The sequence below is a fragment of the Cryptomeria japonica genome, chromosome 3 (genome assembly GCF_030272615.1).
Source record: "Cryptomeria japonica chromosome 3, Sugi_1.0, whole genome shotgun sequence".
NCBI classification, from domain to species: Eukaryota; Viridiplantae; Streptophyta; class Pinopsida; order Cupressales; family Cupressaceae; genus Cryptomeria; species Cryptomeria japonica.
The window spans coordinates 123,307,295-123,329,816 of record NC_081407.1 but is presented as its reverse complement, the minus strand read 5'-3'; the positions used below and the strand labels follow the sequence as shown (position 1 = coordinate 123,329,816).

At 36.5% G+C, this 22,522-nt stretch overlaps 1 protein-coding gene across 3 annotated transcripts in view; it reads left to right on the top strand.

Moving 5' to 3' along the window:
• Window positions 1–22,522, top strand: part of LOC131038725 (E3 ubiquitin-protein ligase KEG) — a 118,567-nt gene that overhangs the window by 21,474 nt on the left and 74,571 nt on the right. For all 3 annotated transcript variants that reach the window (XM_057971250.2, XM_057971249.2, XM_057971251.2), the window contains 5 exons: window positions 1,627–1,998; window positions 2,133–2,363; window positions 2,850–2,975; window positions 3,067–3,403; window positions 3,578–3,735. In XM_057971250.2, coding sequence (XP_057827233.1) covers window positions 1,627–1,998; window positions 2,133–2,363; window positions 2,850–2,975; window positions 3,067–3,403; window positions 3,578–3,735 — 1,224 coding nt within the window. The remainder of the gene's footprint in view (window positions 1–1,626; window positions 1,999–2,132; window positions 2,364–2,849; window positions 2,976–3,066; window positions 3,404–3,577; window positions 3,736–22,522) is intronic.

The following is a 22,522-nucleotide window of genomic DNA, read 5'->3' as shown; positions in this document are numbered from 1 at the left end:
AGAAACATGCAGACAAATGTTACATAGTAGATATATATTAGTAACACAGTCCTATAGATATCATTTATAACTGTGTTACCTAGATCCTCACCTGATGATCCAGTGATGGTGCTGGTTCGCCATGGTTACCTAGATCCTTGCCTGAGGGGCCGGTGCTGGTGCTGGTTTGCCATAGGTATGGGCTAGTTCTCATATGCTACCAAGTTCGCCTAGTGTACTGCCCAAGCGCTTGGGTAGTACCCTGGGTGTACAGGTACTGGACTGGTACCCACGGTGAACCAGCACCAGCACTGGACCCTTAGGCAAGGATTTCGGTAACACAGTTATAAATATAATTTTTCAATCAATGATATCTATAGGAGTATGTTACTAATATATATCTACTATGTAACATTTGTCTGTATGTTTGTCTCACTTTGTCTTTCACCTCACTAGTTGAAATGATTGTTTATACATTTTTTGACTCTCCTGGATCTCTTCCCACTTTGATTGTTCTTGTTTCTCAGGCTCCTAAGGGTTGATTGAAGTGGAAAAAATTCATCAACTTTGTTTTTTCCCATGACAAGATGTCCTCACGCTCCTCTCTTGTACAAGTGCTTGAAGTTTGCATTTGGGCTTTCCAAAACTCTTTTAAGTTGTCACGCTTCTCCTAATTTGGAGTTCCTTCAATGCATCATGTTTCTGATTCTCTGACAACTTGGGGCAGAAGCGCTCCAGACAAATTTGCTGTATTTGGGTGGCACATTCTCATAAACTACTTGCTTCTCTGAGTGAGCAGCTTCAGTTTGATTTTTGCAGGGAGATGCTTATTCGGCCCTATCCCAATAGATTGAATGCATATGTCAGTGTGGCAATCCTTACAGTTGCCCTAGATGCCACAATGTGGGTCCCCAACATTTCACTAGTAGCCTCAGCAGCCATCATATAGTGATAACTACAGAAACATAACCCTAAGAACAATGAGTATATGCTCTCTGGCAAGAGCAGAACCACTACAATCGTCTCTGAGATTAGCACAGCAAATCTATATTGGTAGAAGCTTCTTCCATTACATTGGTTGGGTGTGTAGTCTCCTGCATTTGTAGAGCCCACATAATTCCTCTTCTTCTTTTTGCTCGAGTGAGATTTAAAAAGTTAAGCTGGGAAAACTGACTGTTATTACCTGAATCATCTAATGGAACAGGCATATCATGATAGCTATGTTTTATCATATGCTATTTAAGATCCATTCTATGGTATCAAGAATGTAAGTCCTTATGCCCACATGATCGAGTTGTAAAAAGCTGTAAATCTTACCTATTAGACTGTGTCACTAGATTAAACTTCATCTGGTTTGTGCCTTTGAAACATTTAAGTGTAGATTTTTAATACCATTTTCTTTTTCTTTACTTTTCATCAGTAACCTGAAATGTTTTGTTTTTAATGATCGGTCATGCAGCAAACATTTCTTTTTCCTGTATGTGTAAACTGTTGTTTTTAGTAAAATGTTATGGTTGAATGCTTGCAGTCTAATTAGTGGTTATGTAAGTCACAAAGATATTTATATAGATTGCTTTGTAAAGGGATTTTTTGTTTTTGCTCTTCAGTAAATATTAATTTATTAATCTTATGGACTCTTTTATGCAGATATGGTGCAGATATTTCTCGTGGTGTTGCAGAGCTACATGCAGCTGGTGTTGCATGCATGAATTTGAAACCATCTAATCTTCTTTTGGATGCAAAAGGACGGGCAGTGGTCTCTGATTTTGGTCTTCCAGAAATTCTTAAGAAACCTCAATGTAGAAAGGCTCGTTCGTTAACAGAGGATGAAACTACAAGGACACATTCTTGTGTTGACTGTACTATGTTGAATCCTCACTATACAGCCCCTGAAGCATGGGAACCACTGAAGAAATCATCTTTAAACATCTTTTGGGATGATGGAAGTGGGATTTCTGCAGAGTCCGATGCCTGGAGTTTTGGCTGCACATTGGTCGAGATGTGTACTGGAGCAATTCCGTAAGCCCTTGGGTTATTTTTATAGTTGTAGTCATTAGTTATTTAGGTTTAAATTTTAAACTGCTTTGCTTATAGACCATGGTGGCTTTGATTTAGAGAAGATCACTACACAACTGACTAGGTTCTTCCTGCAGGTGGGCTGGATTAAGTTCAGAGGAGATCTACAGGGCTGTTGTCAAGGCACGGAGGCAACCACCACAATATGCCAGTGTAGTTGGTGTGGGCATCCCAAGGGAATTGTGGAAGATGATTGGTGAATGTCTACAGTTCAAACCTTCAAAGAGGCCTACTTTTAATGCTATGTTATCCATTTTTCTGCGCCATCTGCAGGAGATTCCCCTTAGTCCTCCTGCAAGCCCAGAGAAGTAAGACAAGTTTTCATTTTAATTATGCAACAAAGTTCTTTACATTAATTGTTAAAACTTTCCTTTGGTATGGTTGCATAATGAAATTGTTTTGTATGCTTGTTGAAGATGGTACTTAGTTCCTTCTATTATTATTTACCTTTACCGCTTTCAAAGTAGAAAGAAATTTCTGCCAAATATCATAAGTCACATGAACTGAACACAAGCATTGATGGTCACTGCATCAAAATGCAGTTGGATCAACTATACCTCCATATTATCCATAATATAGATAAGATATCTCTCCCATAAGTGTGATCATTAAAAATCCTAGGTCATTAAGGTTATTGAATTTCAGTCTTTTTTGTATGCAAAGATGTACCTTGGAAGTGGGTTATGTTATTTGTTAGTGAAAAAATCTGTGTATGATGTATAGTTATGCTTGAAAGATGGACAGTATGTTATTGGGTATTGCTAATTAAGAGGGAGTGTGGTTGTTTGTCGCAGTGATCCATCAAAGGATTCCGAGGCAACTGGTACAGAGCCATCTCCTTCATCTGTCCTGGACTTTGCGCAAGACACCCCGAATGCTCTTCATCGCATGGTCTCAGAAGGGGATGTCGAAGGGGTTAGGTGATTGCAAACATTGCAAAACACTCTATGTAAATATTATAATTTATCTTCTATTTTTTAAGTAATAATATCCTTGATTTATTTTTTGCAGAGATTTGCTAGCAAGAGCTTCATCTGGAAAGAGTGGATGTTCAATTGGAGCTCTTTTAGAGGGCCGCAATGCTGAGGGCCAAACTGCCTTACATCTGGCATGTATGAGAGGTTATGCTGAACTTGTAGAATCCATTTTGGAGTGTCCTGAAGCAGATGTGGAAGTTTTAGACAAGGATGGGGACCCTCCTATTGTATTTGCACTTGCAGCTGGGACACCTGATAGTTTAAAAGCTTTGATAAGTAGGGGAGCAAATGTGAATGCAAAGCTTAAAGAAGGCTTGGGGCCTTCTGTTGCCCATGTTTGTGCATTTCATGGGCAACCTGACTGCATGCGGGTAGGTCCTTCCAGTTGTTTAAATGATACACTGCTAAATCTACAGGATATGATTTTGAATATTTTCTTTTGAAAATAAGTTTAGTTTGACTGTATCAGATTATTTTGTTCACTCCTTTCCTTGTAAAGTGGCATCATCTCCTTGTGAAGTTGTTGACTAACTTTCATACAACAGGAACTACTTTTGGCAGGGGCTGATCCTAATGCTGTTGATGATGAGGGTGAGACAGTGCTACACAGAGCTGTTGCAAAGAAGCACACAGATTGTGCAATTGTCATATTGGAAAATGGGGGATGCTCTTCGATGGGCATATTGAATTCAAAGGAATTGACGTATGTATTTTGTCATGCATGGGTTTGCTACTTAGGGGGGAATACAGAAAAATGAAATTTATTCCATAACATTTAGTATCTGAAGAGTTGATGTCTTAGATATGTTAGTCTCAAAACTTTTTAAAATTAATAAAAATATGTTTTATAGAAATAAAAAAGTACTTTAGGATCTAAACCTATGCATTAAAAACAAGCAAATAAGATGTTTACAGACCCTCCCCCTATTAAAGTACACGAGTTTTATGATGTGTACTTCATTCTTATCATACCAATGGAATTATACTCAAAATATATTGTTTGTGTAAGACATGATAAATATTCATGTTGCAACTCACTGTACTGAACCAAAACTCATAGAAGACATGCTAAAATTAGTGTTGCATACATTTCATTAGTTTCCAGATGCATGCTCTTCTGTGATGGATTATTATAACTGTTATTCTGTCTTTGATTTCTAGTAGGAGTGCTCACCTATTGTTTGCAAAATTTTAAGGTTTTTGATATTGATTTGACAGATGCATTTAAATGCGCCTTATTATACTAGGCTACTAGTATGTTATGAACTGCCTCCCTCTTCCGGAAAGCACATACACATTGCAGTTTTGAAGGCCAGTGATGACAGTAGGCCACAGGGACATGAGAAATATAAGTTGAGTTTGTAAGAGTGCGAGAAGATGTGCTAGATTTGACTGTCAGAATATTGCCAGTTTGAGCTAGTTGTATTGGAAGTGCAAGATAGAATGAGGTGGAGATTGGAAAGGAAAGCACTTACCTGGGTATCAGGACTTGGTTCTGTGAAAGAGGATGGGGCTGGAAATGAAATGGGAGAAGGAAAATGACAGAGAGGAGTTGGAATGAATAAATTGCAAGAGAAATTGTAAAGAATATGAATGAAGGATTTGTAAGTGGAACGGAATCTGGCATGTGTAACACAACATAAAGGGAGACATGCAAAGGACTGTAGAATATAAATGTGTGGCAAAACATGATAGATCAAAAGCCAAGTCAAATTACCGATGTGTAGCTGTTTAAGTTTCTCACCAGTTGGTAATTGCTAATTAACAGTCAAAATATGAGACAATGTTGCTAGCAATAGGATTCTGAATAAAACAGGATTGTATTCACACGACAATTTATTGGAAAGATGGGTTGGAAATGGAACAGGAGAAGGGAAAATACAGAAATGAGTGGGGGGAATGGATGAATTACAAGAGAAATTGTAAAGAGTACAAATGAAGGATTGGTAATGAGATCATGAGAGCAATTGGATCTTGATCTGGGATGCGTAACATAACATAAAGAGAGATGTGCATAGAAGGAATCAAATATTTGCACAATTAGAAAATCACAAAAATTTATAGAGACTTGAAGAATATAAAGATGTGGGAAAACATGACATATCAAAAGCCAAATCAAATGACCACAATGTGTAGCTGTTTAAATTTCTTGTTGGTTGCTAATTGCTAATCAACAATCAAAATATGTGACAATGTTGCTAGCAATTGGATTTTGAATAAAAGTGGGATTGCATTCACATGACGGTCTATTGGAAAGGGTTCAATAGTTGTTTTCAAGGATATATTTTTTGTATGAAGATATCTTGTAGCATAAATACTAAATAGTGACCATATGGAAAAGTGTTATTGGTAAAGGAACCAAATGGAAGACAAGAAGTCAACAGAAGTTTCTCAGGTCCAGGACAGATATAGTGATCAACTTTCAACCATTCACTGATAAGGATAAATGAGGTTCACCATTGGAGTGGGCTGTTGGAACATGAAATCTACTGGACCCAGATGATTCCCAGGATGCTGATGGATGAGGTGCCTTGAAGTAATCACCATCATTGATTTCAAGATCCTTACCTATGCAAGGAATGGAACCGAGTCTATAAATGTCAAGATGTATATAAACACGTTCATGTTTGAAAGGGAGCACAAGGGGACATTATGTTGGATTGTGGCTTTAGTACGAATTTGTTATTGAGGCTGTGAGCTGTTTGTAATGTCCCCATTTAGGATTCACATTGATTTAGACCTGAAACAACATTTCTAACTATACTATTTAACTCATAATGCTAAGAATAGTTTTTGGAAGAAAGAACTTATCTTGATAAGTTTCCCAACATCCCCTCTAAACCATGTGTTGACTCTTATTGTTGTTCATGTTTTACTGCAGCTTTTATCTGATTGATATCTCACAATTAGTGGAGAATGGGTAAAAAACACAAATAATGCTGATTTGTTCAAATCACAATCAATAATCTGCAAGGCTTAAGTGGGGCTAAAATAAAACCACAACCTATATTCAAAAATCTTCCAAGTGGGTCCCATTCCCTTTAGTGGAGCTGCTGCAAAAAAACACAACAATAACTGGAAATCTCCAAAACCTTTTCTAATTGCTGCAATCACTGTTTGAGGATCCTTTTCTAAATATTTATTGTGTGGGGCCCACAAAGCACTTTGGCAAGTTATTCTAATGCTAATAAATCTGAATTTCTGTTGAAGTCCTCTTTCTTTAACTCTGATATCTAAGTGAGATCAAAGATCCTCCCACGTTAATTCTGACGTTTTTATCCGATCAAAGATATGATCGTAATATATTCACTATCCTGCTGGTCTAATAATGCATGGTAATTCTGTGATGTGTCTGTTATGTCAATATACTTGAACAATCACAAGGTGCTGCTATATTCGATATGATAATATGGGTATTTAACAAAGATGTTGATATTTGCTTAGAATGGTGAAGTTGCTGTGTCTAATCTGAACATGTATTCTAGCAATAGTAATGGTGTTGTCTCCCATGTATATTTCGATGCCTTGAATGGTCGATTATAATCTCCTTATGTATCTATCCTCACCGAATAGTTGCATCTTTGAGAGACTTGTTCTTTCTTTAATTTGTATCTTTTCATTAGAGATTGTATCTCTTCATAACAACACCCAATGTGTAATTGTTCTTGATCAATGATAGTTATAATGTCATCTGATCTCTTTATTCCTTTCATAAATCGTTGGTCATCGTGCCACTTAATTACTAATCATATCCTCTCCATATGGAACATTGCGTACTTAGACTTAACCGATGACATCTTATAATATCATCGTGTCATTTAATTACTCTCTTATTCTTAACGTGCCACCACATCATTACCAATATGTTTGTGTTAATCTAGTCTTCATAGCGATTAGTTCTTTGACTAATCCAGATTGGTTAGTATTGTGTCTCTTTGTTATGAGGATCGTATCTTCTCATGATCGCACCTTTTCTTATTAGCTTTGCATTCTCTTATTCATTAATCTTGTTGTCTTCAGATATCGATGATAATATTCTCCTTTTAACTAGTTGATAGTTAAATCGACTTCTTCCTTAAACATAATCGTTATTCCTTCATACTGATCGCCCTATGGTCACTCCATTAGGGTTGCTGATAATGGATATTGTCTTCGATTTGTATGGGTTGTTAACAACCCAAACATAATGATAAATTTTCAGACTGATTATTATTCCGTTGCTGATCATCACTTGGAAGCAGTCTATTCCTCCTAATGTAACTAGGAGACCGTCTTATTTATAAGACTTTGCGATTTCCCCATATCTTATTATAAGACTATAATTAGCTATTGGTGTTCAGGGACTGCCACTTCTTGATCACGAAGTACTTAATTGTTTTAGTATGACTGGTTCAAGAATGGGGACATTACACTGTTATTATTGTGGTAGTGTTATCTAAACTGGATATAGCTGAAATCAATAAAGCATTTGAAGCTAAGTGTACTTTTGAAGTGGATAGATTCTAGCCAAAGATGTAATGTCATGGAACTACGTCAATAAATGTCAAGATGTAAATAAGCACCTTCACGATTGAAAATTTGAAGGGAGCACAAGGAGATATTCTGCTGGATATAGCTATAGGACATATTTTTTATTGAGGCTGTGAACTGTTATTATTGTGGTAGAGTTTTATCTAAGCTGGATAGAGCTGAAATTATCGAAGCATTAGGAGCTAAGTGTACTCTTTAAGTGGACAGATTCTACCCAAAGAGGGTTGGGTTAGAATTGTGTATTAGTGATCTGTAATTAGGATGGATATTCGATTTCTAATTCACCAATATGAATCTGATAATCAGTAACTGATTCGTATTGCTGTTCCTTTGGTTGTTTATTTGAAAACAAAAATATGTTGAGAACTGTGATACCTTAGTGCTAAAAAAATTGTGTACTAGTTGCATTAAAGAAAAGTAAGCTATTAAAGAACTGAAACAACACATGAAAGAGAATGAATCCAAAGTGGGAAAACTGTAGAAGAGCGGTTTCCACAATTACCTTATAAGCCAATTGCTCAATTGGAGCCTCCAACAACATTGGTGGACTTGTGTATCACTAATACACTACTATACAAGCTTTCCTTTCTTAAAAGACTTGTTTCAAAGATTTTTTTCTACTACTCTATTTAATTATATATGCTTACTGCCATTTCTGACGTACTATAATTGCATGAATATACAAAAGAACAGTACATGCCAAATTGATTGTAAGTGAATAACACAGTTTTAGCTTTAGTGAAGGTAGCATTTGATTACAATGAGTGTTGAGTAGGGAGGGATAAATCAGACCCCTTGGCTCAACCGTTGTCGGCTAGATCATGATTGTTGGTAATTATTAACTATTTATTAACAACTACACAAAGCTAACAAGGAAGTAACAACATAAGTCGTTAGCAAAAGTACTAGAAAAACATAACAAGTTCTAATTGTGCTAACTACATCAACCCCCTAAAAAAGGCAGATTCCTAGCTGACATGTAGAGAGCAATATTAAACTTGTCACGGAATATTAGGGGGCGGAGATGTCCTTGGAGGTATCTTAGGATCCACTAAAATGGAAGAGGCTGTACCTGTAGTTAGTACTTGTATTGCAGCCTGGAGTTTTTAAATTTCATCAATGCGTTGGTTTAGGTGATGGGGGGCTATGACTCTGTCTGCCCCAGAGCTCTTAACCATGTGTATTGCCTCCATAAGCTTCTTTTGAGCTTGCTTCTATGCCAATGTAATTTCTGCCACTTTTGCTTTCAGCTGAATTGCTTCCTCTAATGCTGCTGCCAAGTTAACCTTTTGGGCCTCAGCATGTTGGGTTTGCTGGTTTCAACTGTGATTGGAACCTCATTCTTTGTTCTAATAATTCTTTGTGTAGTGTAGCAGTAGTCAAAACCGCTTGATTTGCTTCCTCTAAGACCTTTCTTTGGTTACACATTTCAATCTGGAGCATTAGACACTGATACTGAAAGTGTGCCCAATAGAATAAAATGTGGTGAAATTTTTTCCATTGGCACCTCCAAAAGGAGGAACTTGAACTGGTAGTCACGTTATTTAGATTTTAGGTGTAAGCTTTTCTAGCCATTCTTGGTTTAGGAATATGCACATAAGTTCTAAATGACAATCTTTGTCAACTAGCTTCTTGATGCTCAAGGCCTCCTATGAAAATTAATGGAGAATGTGAAATGTCCAAGCTCCTTGCCATATTAGCCACTTCTAGCATAGCTTGTGCCATAGGCTCTAAACTTTGAATGAACCATTGGAATCAACAAGGTTTGGCCATGGAAATCCTACTAAAATCAACTCTAGTTGACCTAAGGAAGAGTTGTGTGACTTACAATGTATAGGTGCAGAGGAAGAAATAATTTCCTCTTGTGATTGGGATTTCTCAGCATTTTCTTTTGCTCTTGCTCCAATTTTTCTGTTTGTTGATCAAGATATATGACTTTTGCTTGGGCATATGTAACAACCGGTGCTTCTTTGTTTCAAGCTACATAAATCATGTTGATGTTCATGCTATATTTATACTTTTGACATTCAGTAGTACCATGATCCCAGAGCCCACACCATCTACAATGTAATTATGTACTGCTCTGACTTCGTGAGAATCCCTTACAGGGTGGCCCCATTCATTGCATTGCCTTCATTGTCTCATATGGGGACCTTTGGAGTCGTACAATATTTGACTCTGACCTCTTCGAGTGTTATATGAATATTATTACGATTCCTCTAGTTGTGATAGTTGCCTTGAGATGCACTTTTGTTATGCTTCATTGGAGGTGTAGTAGATTGCTCTCCCTGAGTACAAGAGTACTTACATACTTCTTTTCTTTAAATTGTATGGACAATCCTTTGTTGAATTGCTCGTCATTTGATATATTTTGCAAAACATCTTCTTGGGCTATTTAGCCTTGTTATGGCTCGCTATCTTACAATTTGTACACCATAGATCCCTTGATTCCTTACTAGTTTATTTTCTATTTCCTTTAATTTCAATTATCATTTGAAGCATATCCCTCCTTGATGCTTGAATTGATTTTGGTTCGCTATCACTTCTTGTATCTAAAACATCATCCTTGTCATTTTTCGCTTTCAAGATCCATTGCCCTATTATATGCCTTTGATGAACCAACCTTTCTTTAATCCATTTTTGGTTTTTTCTCTAGTTTCCCCATGTATTCTCTAAGTCTATGGTTGTATTTTCACATGTTATCATGCCTTCCTTGCCTAGTGTTATATATCTCTCAGACAATTTCATTGTTGTCATAGTTGTCACAAAGAAGTATGGATTTTTGCTCAAAAGCTTTTTGTGTATTTCTATTAGTTAGTAGGGCTTAAGTGTACCAATCAATTGTTGCACCCCCAAGGGTAGCTAGAAATGAACACAATCAATAAGTGTGATCAATTTGCTCATCAACGACTGGAATGCTTATATAGGCTTTACAATGTTGCATTGGATCTTTGGATCCATTGTCAATGAATTTAAGCAGCTTTACATTTCTACATTTGGATTCGTTGGTTGGGTTACCATTGCTAGTTGTTCTTTATGTGATTGTAGTAATCATAACTATCTCCTTAAGGAGTTCTAATCTCGATGTTCCTTTTGCCTCTTAGTATTATCAAACTTGTCTCAATCCTTGACCTTTTCATATTCCTTGGTGATCTGTACACTATTGATGTCTGACTCAAGCTCCCATTTCTCCAATGCAATCCCTTGTCACTGCATCTTTGGCTCACTTTCCTAATGAGCAATTCTATGATACCTTGAACATTATATTTAATATATAATTGTAAAATAGTTTTAAAATTTAAACTATTATGTAATATATCATTTATTGAACTACATGTTAATAATTATATAATAAATTTTAAATAAAAAATAATATAATTTATAAAAATAACTGTATACTACATTATATATATATGTTTTTTGTAAAGACGTATCCAAACGTACCCAACCATCCGAATTGTTTTTTGCTGTACCAATGTACCATAGCCGCGTATGTGATTCCAATTCCAATTCTGATTCAGCCACTTAGTTTAAATCCTAACTCAATTCTTTTGGTGTTTGCACTTTTTCAACTCGGCTGTCCAAATTGTGAAACAAGCTGCCTCTTGCAAACATTAAACAACCGATTCTTCTGAATTTCTGCTGCTGAGTATTAGGGTTTTTTAAAGGATATGTGGGTGTGATATTCAGTGTGCCTCAAGACATCTCTGTACCTGTCTTCAGTATGGGGGATGTGTCCCTAGGGGTGGAAGACATGTCTCCTTGTAACCATGGTTGTTGTTAATGGTTATTTTTGACTGACTTTCTCTTCCACACGATTTTAATGTGACTTGATTTTGCAAAGGAAATGGAGGTAGTGATATTCACATCAAAATGCTACACTACTTGCACAGATAGAATCCATGCCATGAATGCAACACATGTAATAGATGAAACCATAACTTTGTTCTACAAGTTAGCATGTAGTACAATGGATAACTTAGGTACAAGAAGTGAGGTATCCCAACTTCTGGATTATTATTTATTGGTTAGTTGACCAAGTGAATTCAGTTCAGACCCTTATATAGATAACCACAAAGCAATTAGTACATTTCCTAAGCCAACAATAGGATGATTAATAATACAACCGTGTTGACGATATAATCTTTAGATTGTTCACAATGCTGATTATATTATTTGAATGACAAGATGATAATTACATTGGTCACTAGAAAGCAAGGCAGTTGGGGAACAAAAGAGACAGCCAACAATAGAGTGTAGGATCTTCTATAATTAAATGGTTTTCTTATGTAGCAATGGGTAAAATGTAAAATCTGGTGAGGATATTTTGCATGACTCTGAAAATGAATGTTATTCATCCTATTTGTGGTGTAGATAATTTATATTTGGTAATAATGATGAAAGTAATTTATCAATGCAGAAGATCATCAATGTCAAAGTGGTATGGTTGGATGGAGATGAAACTTAGCAAGTCGTAGCTGTTATTAGGGGACATACTAGAAATATTAGTAAAGTTGAGGTAGAAGCAGGGCCGTGTTTGCAGTTGCAGAGAAAGTGTTGCAGGTGGAAAGTTGAATTAAAGCAAAATATCGTTGGGGATAGGCTGGGCCTAATTTAAGATATAGTTTGTACCTGAGTTATTGTTATCATTTGACATTGCACCCTTTGTTGAACACAGTTCAGGTTTCCATTGACACAACTGTAATGATTTCAAGGTGTGGGAACCTTGCAGATGAGTTCAAACCTCCAGAGAGGGCTAGTTCCTTTACTAAGCCTAGATGCATGTGTTGTTCCAATCCAACACAAATTAAACTTACAAACTAATCCTATTCTATTGATTTGCCAGGGAAACGGGAGAGAAAAATGCAAAAATGGAAAATAGGTGATGCTCTGAGATTTAAAAAGTTTCCTCCTTGTTCACAGCAGCACAAAAATCCAACAAAACCGCCTAAATTCACATATGTCTCCATTGATCAGCTCCTACAGATGATATAGAGGTAATTGATTTAATAAGGATTAGGAAGGAAAGAAATCCACAGTTGATTCTTGTAAATCATTTATACACAACATGCATATGTAGAAGGCAGTAAAATCATTCAAACATGAAGGTGACAAAAATTACACAATGCATTAGAACTAAGAAGAGGTAAAATAAAATGATTTTATTAATTCAAAGGCACTGAGTTTGTTTACAATTGCAGAGTTGCAGAAGATGAAAGTCTGTAAAGAGAAATCGAGAAAGTATCCCCCAAAAATGAGCAATGCATTTTTGAAGGGGCATTGGAGACTATCAAAATGTCGCAGGATGCAGAGAACACGCCATACCCTGGCCATCAAGTCCATCAATGTGTTGCAGACAAGTGTCATTTGCAAATATGATTTCATCAACTGTGAGGCGAGAAATAACATTTTTGCATCTTGCCATACCTCTGCATTAGTGATCCATTGGTTTGAGTGCAAAAAAAGAGGAAAAATGCCCACAAAATCAGTTGAAATTTTGATCCAGGGATGGCGTTCTGACTTAGGGCTTTGCAAATAAGAACTTAAGTAGTTGAGCACTGCTTTCCTCTTTGGATTTGTGCAAATGATTTTTGGTCGACATTAGATTGAATTTGGTGGATGGAGAGTGGTGGAAAGCATCAATGAAAATCTGGTAATTGGCATCAAATTCTGTTCATCCTATAGCATTTATGGGTCTTGGAAGTGAACTGGACATTTTGTGGGGAAAACTGCCTTAACTGCACTTGCAGAAAAGTCTCCTGCAATCAGATATGCAGAAAAGTTTCAGTGGAACTGAACCTACTAACCTTCGGTATCTTGTCTAGATGGAAAGTTTTGCTGATGACGTTAGCATGGATTGGGATTGTTCAGGATGAGATGATGTCATGGTGACGTCAGCAGAGTGGGATGACATCAACATGATGTCAGCATTGGAATGCTCACGGGAAAATGCAAGTGAACAAGATTGGAAAGTAGCTCTGAAAGGATCTAATTCATTTGGCCGAGGAAACTCTAATATGATATTAGCATGATGTTGGATGTGAAATTTTCAAAGTGAACCCATCAAGTGAATGAGTTTATTGATTCAGTTCAGATGGGCCTCATACCTCTGCAACTCATAAAAGTGGCTTCATCAATGGTCGCACATGGAAGATCCCGAAGTGTATTGGATAATTAGCTTTAAAAAGGCTTAGTTCGGATGGGGGCCAAGTTCTCATAGGCATCAGATGTCCGCAAATATTAAAATTTTGGCTTAATGGTGATCGAGTGTGGGGGAATGTAAGTGGACTGGACATTGCGGGAAAAGGAAATTGAATCAGACTTGATTACTTAAGCAGGGAAGTTCAGTTGGACAGCTAGTTCCTGCATAGGTTAACTTAGTTATTTCCTTCATTCTTTTCTTTTTGTGGGGATGCCAATCGGGCAAGACTCTGTGGGAAAGCTAGGTGAACTAGATGTGGTCCGGTTGGATAAGTTAAACACTCAAGCCAAACTGCCCTTTATCTTGGAGAACTTGAGGAAAATTTCATGAGGATTAGGGCCTAACTTTAGATGCTCTACTTAACTGTGATGAATTTTTGACATAGAAACAACCAAATTTAACATTTTTTAAACTATACATGATTGTTTGAGTGGCTAACTAAGCAAGTCAATAGTTACACTTTGTAAATGCTACAATTATTTGTAAGGTACAAAGCATGAAATGGCTATTCACCTGGATGTATTGGGCTCCAGTTAAGCCGGGTGCAATACTGAGTTGAAATATTTCGAATAATGTTGGGGAATCTAATAACTGGTGGTGGTTCTAGAGTTAATAACTTAATACTTTTGTTGATTGTAATTAGGGATGGCGGATTCCAATTGCCTTGGGCAACATTGGAATCCGCCCAAGGGGGCCAGCCCCTTCCCCAATGTGTAGGGCTGGGCCCTATACCTCACGACATCAAATAAAATCTCCACACTACATTCAAGCCAACACGCCAACATGATAGGGCCAACCCTATCCCAATACATTTCGGATTAAATAAATTAAAAGGTCTTTAATTTATAAGGCAAGCCGACATGTTTAGGAGTATTGCGCCACATATAAATAAACATAAACTTCATCACCATTGACTTATTCATGTTCATGTGAAATACTCATATCTGCCTTATACGAATTAAAGGAGAGATATTACAGCGAAATATGTCTGCTATACCAAGGAGTTATATCTGCCATTAAAGTGCGAAATTCATCCATAAGGAGAGTGAACTGAAGTGCTAAAGGCTGCAGACCAGTAAAGTGCAGGTTTCATATGCAATATAATTCAGACCTAGGGTTTGGATCTGACTGCAATTGGAAGTGTTAAAAGGGAGCAGATTTGACAACTTGTTGCTTGTGTATGTGCAGTCTTGTGAAAGACATCATCAGCCCTAAGTGCAATCACCTTCAAGTACTTGAGATAAGTGTTGTAATCTTCATATGAATATAATCCATAATCAGATCTGAGGATCTTTTCTGGCTGGGTTTTTCCAGGGTAATTGTGTCTTGTTCTTATTTGTTCTTTTCTTGGTTATGCTTAAATCTGGAAAACTATAAACTATTCATTTAATCAATTTAGTTAGTAATTAAATTCTGATTTTCTGAGTTTACATTAATCTGAAAGTGTTAAAATTCAACAACTTTGACATAGAAGACATGTTGGAAACTAACAAACCAATTATGTGGATATTTGAATTTTGATGTTACATGGTAATTCAATTGTGGCTCATGGATGGAATTCATTTCAGTTGGTTGAGTAGAGAATTGTAGTGACAGGATAAATATTTATTGTTAATTTCATGATAGTTTAAAGGCTGTGTGATATATGATGTATTGTGTGGGAATCTCTAGATTAGTGAGGGCAAGATGATATACCATCGTGGTAGCAATTCTACAACACCTGTGGGAAAATAATATATTGATTTGATAAAGGTGTCTAAAGGTTTGACAATGGACTTCTAGACTAAAAAACAGAAGATTACAATTTTTTTGTATTGTGTTTTGGTTCAACTACAGAAGGAAGGAAATATGCATCGCAATTCTATGTCAAACAATTTTGTCAATAATGGTCCATCAAATTGTCATATTATAGTGTTGAAGATAGAGAGTGACAAGGAAGAACATCTTTAGTGCTTCGTTAAATATAAACTCAAAGATTCAACCATTGACAATATGCTAATGCATTATGTTTTGTCCTATTGGCTCGTCAAATGGCAACTCCCAATTCTAAGGGATGAACTGTGACACTAGATCTGGTGATCAAACCAATCTAGACTAAGGGACAAACTCTAATGCCCTGCCCTAAAAGTCCTAGTGATTTCTTTTAAGAAGGGTAAGCTAATAATAAACTAAAATGAGAACCAAAGTTTTAAGTTTTAATAAAGGTGAAGGGGCATGTGAAAAGTTATTTCCATTAAAGTTAAAAGGTATATAAGGAAGACCATTCAGGGAGAAGGAAAAAAATGAATGATATACATCTTTAATTATCTGATTTTATCTCTTTAGGAGAATAGACCGAGTTCAAACAGCTTGAGGATGAAACTCCTCCAGTCCTGAAAATTAAAGGACAAAAACCCTTTTATTTTCCTTGTAGAATTGGTGGATGAATACCCTCGACTCAAGCAGATTTGTAGTTATTTTCCAAAGCCGTCCATTGTATTAAGCTACTGAATGCTTCAAGGTTTGAATACTAATGAAGATTGAATGGGACATTACAAATGGTATTGGAGTTCAGAAGTTTGAAAGAAGATTGATACAATGATAGACATGTTGGGTTAAATGCTCCACATGAAGCAGAATAATACGAATGATCCCAGAAATCAGATCATTAGCACACAATGAATGTTTGTTGGATATGACGATAGATCTCTATGTCCCACTTTCATTTGTACAAAAGAACAAAAGTCCGAACCAAGGGTTATCAAAAGAAACTAGATTCAAAATTCACACTTGTCTGATGTGATAAAACTAATAGGAATCAAATTCTAATTTAGATTACTTTGAAATGGTTTCCAAAGGCAGTAATAATGGTCAAACAAAACAACTTGTTGGCTGGTAAGAGGATCAAGGTGCTAATGGCAGATTAGGCAATGAAATTATTGAGCTTAATATCAACCAATATGGTGAGGTTGATTCTTCTTTCTTTGGAAATGGCAACTTAAATTGTCATATTCAGGTTGGCACTTTTAGTGTGCAATGCAAGGGGTAATACAGAGGCTAATGGTTCATCAAATTTTTTAGTTATTGAATCTAGTGCTAGACCCAAACAAGTTATAAAAGAGAGTGCATTCATATTGCAGGAAGTATATTTGATGAATTTGATGATGAGTATAATCTCACAATTTCTCGTACAATTCAATATTCATTGAATGTTGACAACCCAATAAACAAATCTTTGTTTGAGTTCAGTATAAATTGTAAATTTGATGGAGGTAAGGACATTCATACTTTATTTGGTGGAAAGGATGTTTTTGCTTCTGAAACTCATGGTGACCATTTTGAAGAGCAATATTTAGAATCTGATAATATAGCAAATGAGATTACTAGAACAAGCAATGATTTTAATGATGACCACCTCGTGAATCCGGAGCTAAACCTCAAAAGTGGGTCAAAAAGACATAAAATCGTTTTAAAAAAGAATGTTGCATTTAAGGTCATAAGATGTTTGTTTAATCTTCATCTTAATATATGCACTTTTAAAACTTGTGAGTACATTTTATTTTAGATGCTAGGCTACTAAACACATCTTAGCAAATTAATTATCACCCAAACAACCTATCCCACTATGGTCTCCCTTCCAATGTGGCTGAGGGAGATCACAAACAGCAATTCAAATAACATAAAGATCAATGAGTATTGCAAATGGTGATAAATTTACTAACCAAGAATAGCCATTGGCTAAAGAAAAGAGTATACTAAATAATTTGGTCCTCTTTTTGACCACCAGCTGCTCACAAGTGTGAAGTAGACTTTAGAAGCATAGTGTGATTTATTTGTGAGCCCACATTCAATTTGCACTTGATTGCATACAAATGTATTCCTCTTTTTAATAATAGAATTTGAAATTTCATTGGGGTCTACTATGTTTAAAGTGAAAATGGAATAAATTCATTTTGAAAATAATCCTGGGATATTAATATTTCCAAATCACTTCGACTTCTGAAGTCAGTGGAACTGTTTCTGGCAAGCATGGACTGTGACAGTACCCCACCAGGATTTTGATTTTCGGTTTTTAAGTCCAAGCTGTTTTCAAATGGTAGATGCAGCCAGATTTTCTTCTGGGGCTGAAAATTGTGACTGCTGCCTGAAACCAAAAGCCAGGTGCCTGAGATATATCAGTGTGAAGCCAATGCCAACATGTCCCTTGATATCATCAAATTCTTAGGATGCATGACTATGAAACTCAATTTGGATCTGAAGGGAATCCACAAATACTTATCATATGTGCTAGTTTTAACTCAATACTAGTACAAACTTTCAAATTTTCATGGATTCCATGCGTGTATTTGCATGAGCTTATCATTGTATGATAACATTAAAGATACCAGTGTTTGCGTTGCATGAATTGTGAGGGCAGTGTCCATGCAAAGGGTGCATTTGCAAATGAATACAAGATATGTACAAACTGTGTAAGGGAAGATTTGGAAGTAATGAATGTTACAAATTATATAACCTAGGTATTAGCATACCATGACAAAACTTGAGATAAGAATGTGGGAATATGATGGTTCGTGCACAAACCACAGATTCCAAGCAATCAAAACAAATAGCCATGCGAAGGGTGAAGACTATCTGTCATACTTCTGCCAAAGCACTGCCTATTTAAATAGATTGCAGCCCTTTTCAGGAAAATTAATAACAGCATAAAGAGGGCCTGCTAAGATTGGGATATTAACAAAGGCCGACCATAGTTAAAAGGGTATAATTATTATTAAGAGGGCCGACTAAGAACTGTGTAACCTCTTGGATAATGGCAGTGATAACAACATAATTAATAATCATTACCCTTATTAATGGGCAGCATAAAGAAGCCCTTAGAAAGTCATTTCTCATAGAAAAGAGATCTCCATTCAATGGGGTGCGTCACTTCACTTGAATATAGAGATGTAAAAGGGAAGATAATTTATTTGGAAGGGCATCAATCAGCAAGTTGGATTGAATTCTTTTAAGAGAATCAATCAGCATTTGAGCAATTGGATCGTTGGATATAGATCAAGAGATTGCTTATGAAATGAGCAGATCAGCCATTGCAGTTATTAGTCAATTGATCATTAAATCATGAAGGTTAAAATATAACCAGCAATATATCTGCATTTATAATTCGAGTAAGTTGCTCAAGAAATATTTAATAAGATTATTCAAGATTATAAGAGGTATTAATTAACATTTATTATAGAAGGTTTCCTTTAAGCAATCTATTTTGAAATTACAGTAATATCTTGCAAATAGGAATTACGGCCAGCATTCTGAGTTCACAAGAGTTTATGTACCGGTCATTCTTCATCAAGTATGGCACCCTGAGATGGATGGATTGGAGGTCCTGCAATACTCATGGGCTGGGAGGCGAATGAGTTTTCCTGGGCTTGTTGAGGAAGACAGTCTTCATACGTCTTATCAAGCATGCCACTCTGAGATGGATGGAATGGAGGTCATGCCATCTTGTGGACTAGGAGGCGAATGAGTGCTCCTGGGCTTGGTCGAGGAGGAAGGCTGCCTCCAAGGTGGATTGAGGGATAGAGTGAACCTGAAATCCTGCCATGTTTGTGGGCCAGGGGTGTTGAGGATGAGGGATTCAATCATGCCCCTGGGCTAGAGGGTCTTCTCAAGTACACCACCTTGAGATGGATGGGCAAGGACTCCACCATGCTCTTGCAATACAAGGGCAACAATCCTTGAGATTGCAGTTTGCAAATATTCCTAATGAATTCTTAGTAAGATTGACTATAGGAATATGCTCTGATCAAACTAGTAATTATGTATATGTTTTATTGAATTAGATATTAATTATGAATATATTGTTTAAATGTTATGAGGATTATTATTATTTGATGTCCTGATATGAGTTTTTAACTTTCTAGTGATTAATGGTCTGTGCAGGCTCTAAACCAGAAATATTCCAAAAGGGACATTGCAGTTGGCAATTTTATTAGAAGTTTATATTAATAAAGATAATGGAATTCTCTCATCTTAAGTTGGAATTATTGTTTTAGGACTAAATTTAGGCAGATTCCAAAAGGGGACATTATAGTGTCATCAAACTATTACTAGACATTGGTGTCCCTTGACCTTCATTTCCACTTGGCATCCCTGATATGAGACTTAAAACCAATTCTTTTTCATCATCTAGCCCGAAATATTCATATAATATACAACAGTAAATAATACACAAAAGCAATAATTACTCCCATGGTAGGTTGTTTTTGTGATTAATAACATTCTCATCTTAATTGTAAATTTATTGCTGTATGTACTGGGTCTTGTTGTGACCTTTTCACACATCGCCCCATTGCAAACAGGGCCCCCCTCATTCCTGCTTTCCGTTTTGGTTTGTTTAGGGTTTTTGGCAGTCAGGTGGCAATTTTGAGCTTTCAATGCCCTAGTCTTGTTTTTGATATGATCATGCCCAAAGGTCTTCAATGTGTGAGTAATGTTAAATTTTGAGTTTTGAAGTCAATTGGATCAAAGTTTTTAAAAAATGTCAAAATGTCAAAATGTCAAGGTGATCCTAAACTTTTTGATGTGTTGAGGTTGCAACTTGCTTTAGATGCGAGAGTAAGTTGTGTTTAAATGTTGCAAATTGGTGTGAATTTTGTGCTAGAGCGTCAAAGGTTTATATAGGAGTCGTTTATCCACTCCTAGGAGGTTAAATATCATAAATGCACAAAGTCCTGATGAACCCCTGTTTTCCACCCCTCAAATCCAGCTAAAATGTTAAAAGTCCCAATGGAAATAGAATTTTTGTTGAGTGAAATAGCAAAATTTGATAACTTTGGGCTTTTAGAGTGTGAAAATCATCATAGTCCCGATGGAAGGCGTTTTTCCCCCATGATTTTAAGGCATAAAAGTGAGTTTTCCCGATGGGAGGCATTTTTCCACTGAGCAATAAAGGCGAAAATGGACTTTGTCCCGATGAAGCATGATTTTCCACTGTGTTTTGAGCATAAAGAAGTGATTTTAATGATGAAAATGGTCTCAGTCTCGATGAGGTGTGTTTTTCCCCTCATGGACTGACTTTGTAATCATTTTTTTTTGGGAAATCCCAATGCATCTAGATTCTCCACCGAGGTTGTTCTGATGGAGGTCATTTTTCCACTAGGCCTTCGAGAGCGAAAATGTACAAGGAAAGTTTGTCCTGATGACCCACGTTTTTCACCATGAGGTAAATGACTAAGTTAGGTGAATTTGAGTGTCCAAACGAGGTTTGAATTTCCACCAGAAAGGAAAATGAGTGAAATGAAGTTAAAGTGTGGATGAATTTATGCTGTCTTGAGGAGGTGCGTTTTTCCATTGGGACAAAATGAAGACAAATGGCTAAAATAATGTGTCCACATGGAGTTCGAATTTCCCTCGGAAGGTATTTTGTTGAAATTCGACAAGTTTTAATGAGATTGTGAGTCCAGATGAAGGACATTTTTCCACCAAGGAGTGTTTTTGTAGTGGATTTGTGAGCAAATATGAGTTAAATGATGAAAATAATTCCTCGAGATGAGGGATGATTTTCCCCTCAAGGTCATAAGTTGCAAATGAGGGCAAATTTAAGTGAAGATTATGTTTCTAGATGGGGTGTGATTTTCCCTAAGTGGCTGAAGGTTGTATTCAAGTGAGATTTTAATGACAAATGTGTCCCCAATGGCATCGATTTTACCTTAATACAAATATTTCATGATCAAACAAAGTAAAATTTAATGCTAAGAGGGTGGAATTTAATGCTTAGTGTTGAATCCCAATGCAAGTCGATTTAGCACCAGGCTGGTAAAAGGCAAGTTTATCCCACATTGACTGTGTGGTGGATTTACAAGGTGAAAACTTGAATAAAGACCCAGTGCAGCGCTTATATATTATTATACTATGATTGATTGCACCGCTATTGAGGGAGTTCGTGAGCATTCAAGGGTTGTGCTATTGCTGATTGGGGTGCGATTTTGTCTAAGTGTTTGTGGCACCATTATTGGAGAAGACTGTGACATCATTTGTGGCGCCATTGCTGGTCCAAACTCCATTTCCATATCTGAGATAACATTTCCAGCTCCATTGATGCCTCATTAATTTGTTCTCAGCCCTTGTTCGCTGATCCAGAGATTGTGCCCAGCCATTGTTTATGCCCAGGAGTGTCCATTTTCAGGCGATTTGGGCCAAATCGCAGTGCATGTTGGTGTTGCGCCATGGTTAAGTGTGTTCCCAGCCATTGAGGTTGCATTTTAGAGGTGTTTTCAGATTGTGTACTCAGAAAATCAGACACAAAACTACATTTTGACATCAAACTACCTCATTTGATGAGTATAGCAAGGTTTCTTCAGACTTTGCAATTGTGATCAGACTTGTTCTAAGTATGAAAATCAGGTTTTATGAGAGGCGTATGCCTTATTTGATTGAAATTCATTCATTTTTCAGAATTCATGCCATATATTGTTTAAATTTCTGATTTTTGAGCTCACAAGTTTGAAATTTAAAAAAAAATCAAAACTTAGAAAATTCTGAAAATGAATTATCAGAGCTATTTTTACCATGATATTAACTTCCAGCATCATATAGGTGCTAGACATAAATCAGGGATATCAACAAGGAAGAATCAATTGAAGATCGTATAGGAGGGTTACTATTCGAAGTCGTAGATAACATTCCGATGGAAGAAGGTTGGAGACAAAAACATGGAATACCTGGACATGAAGAGGATGAGGCAACGAATATTTGGAACAAAGAATAATCTTCCATTGACCTT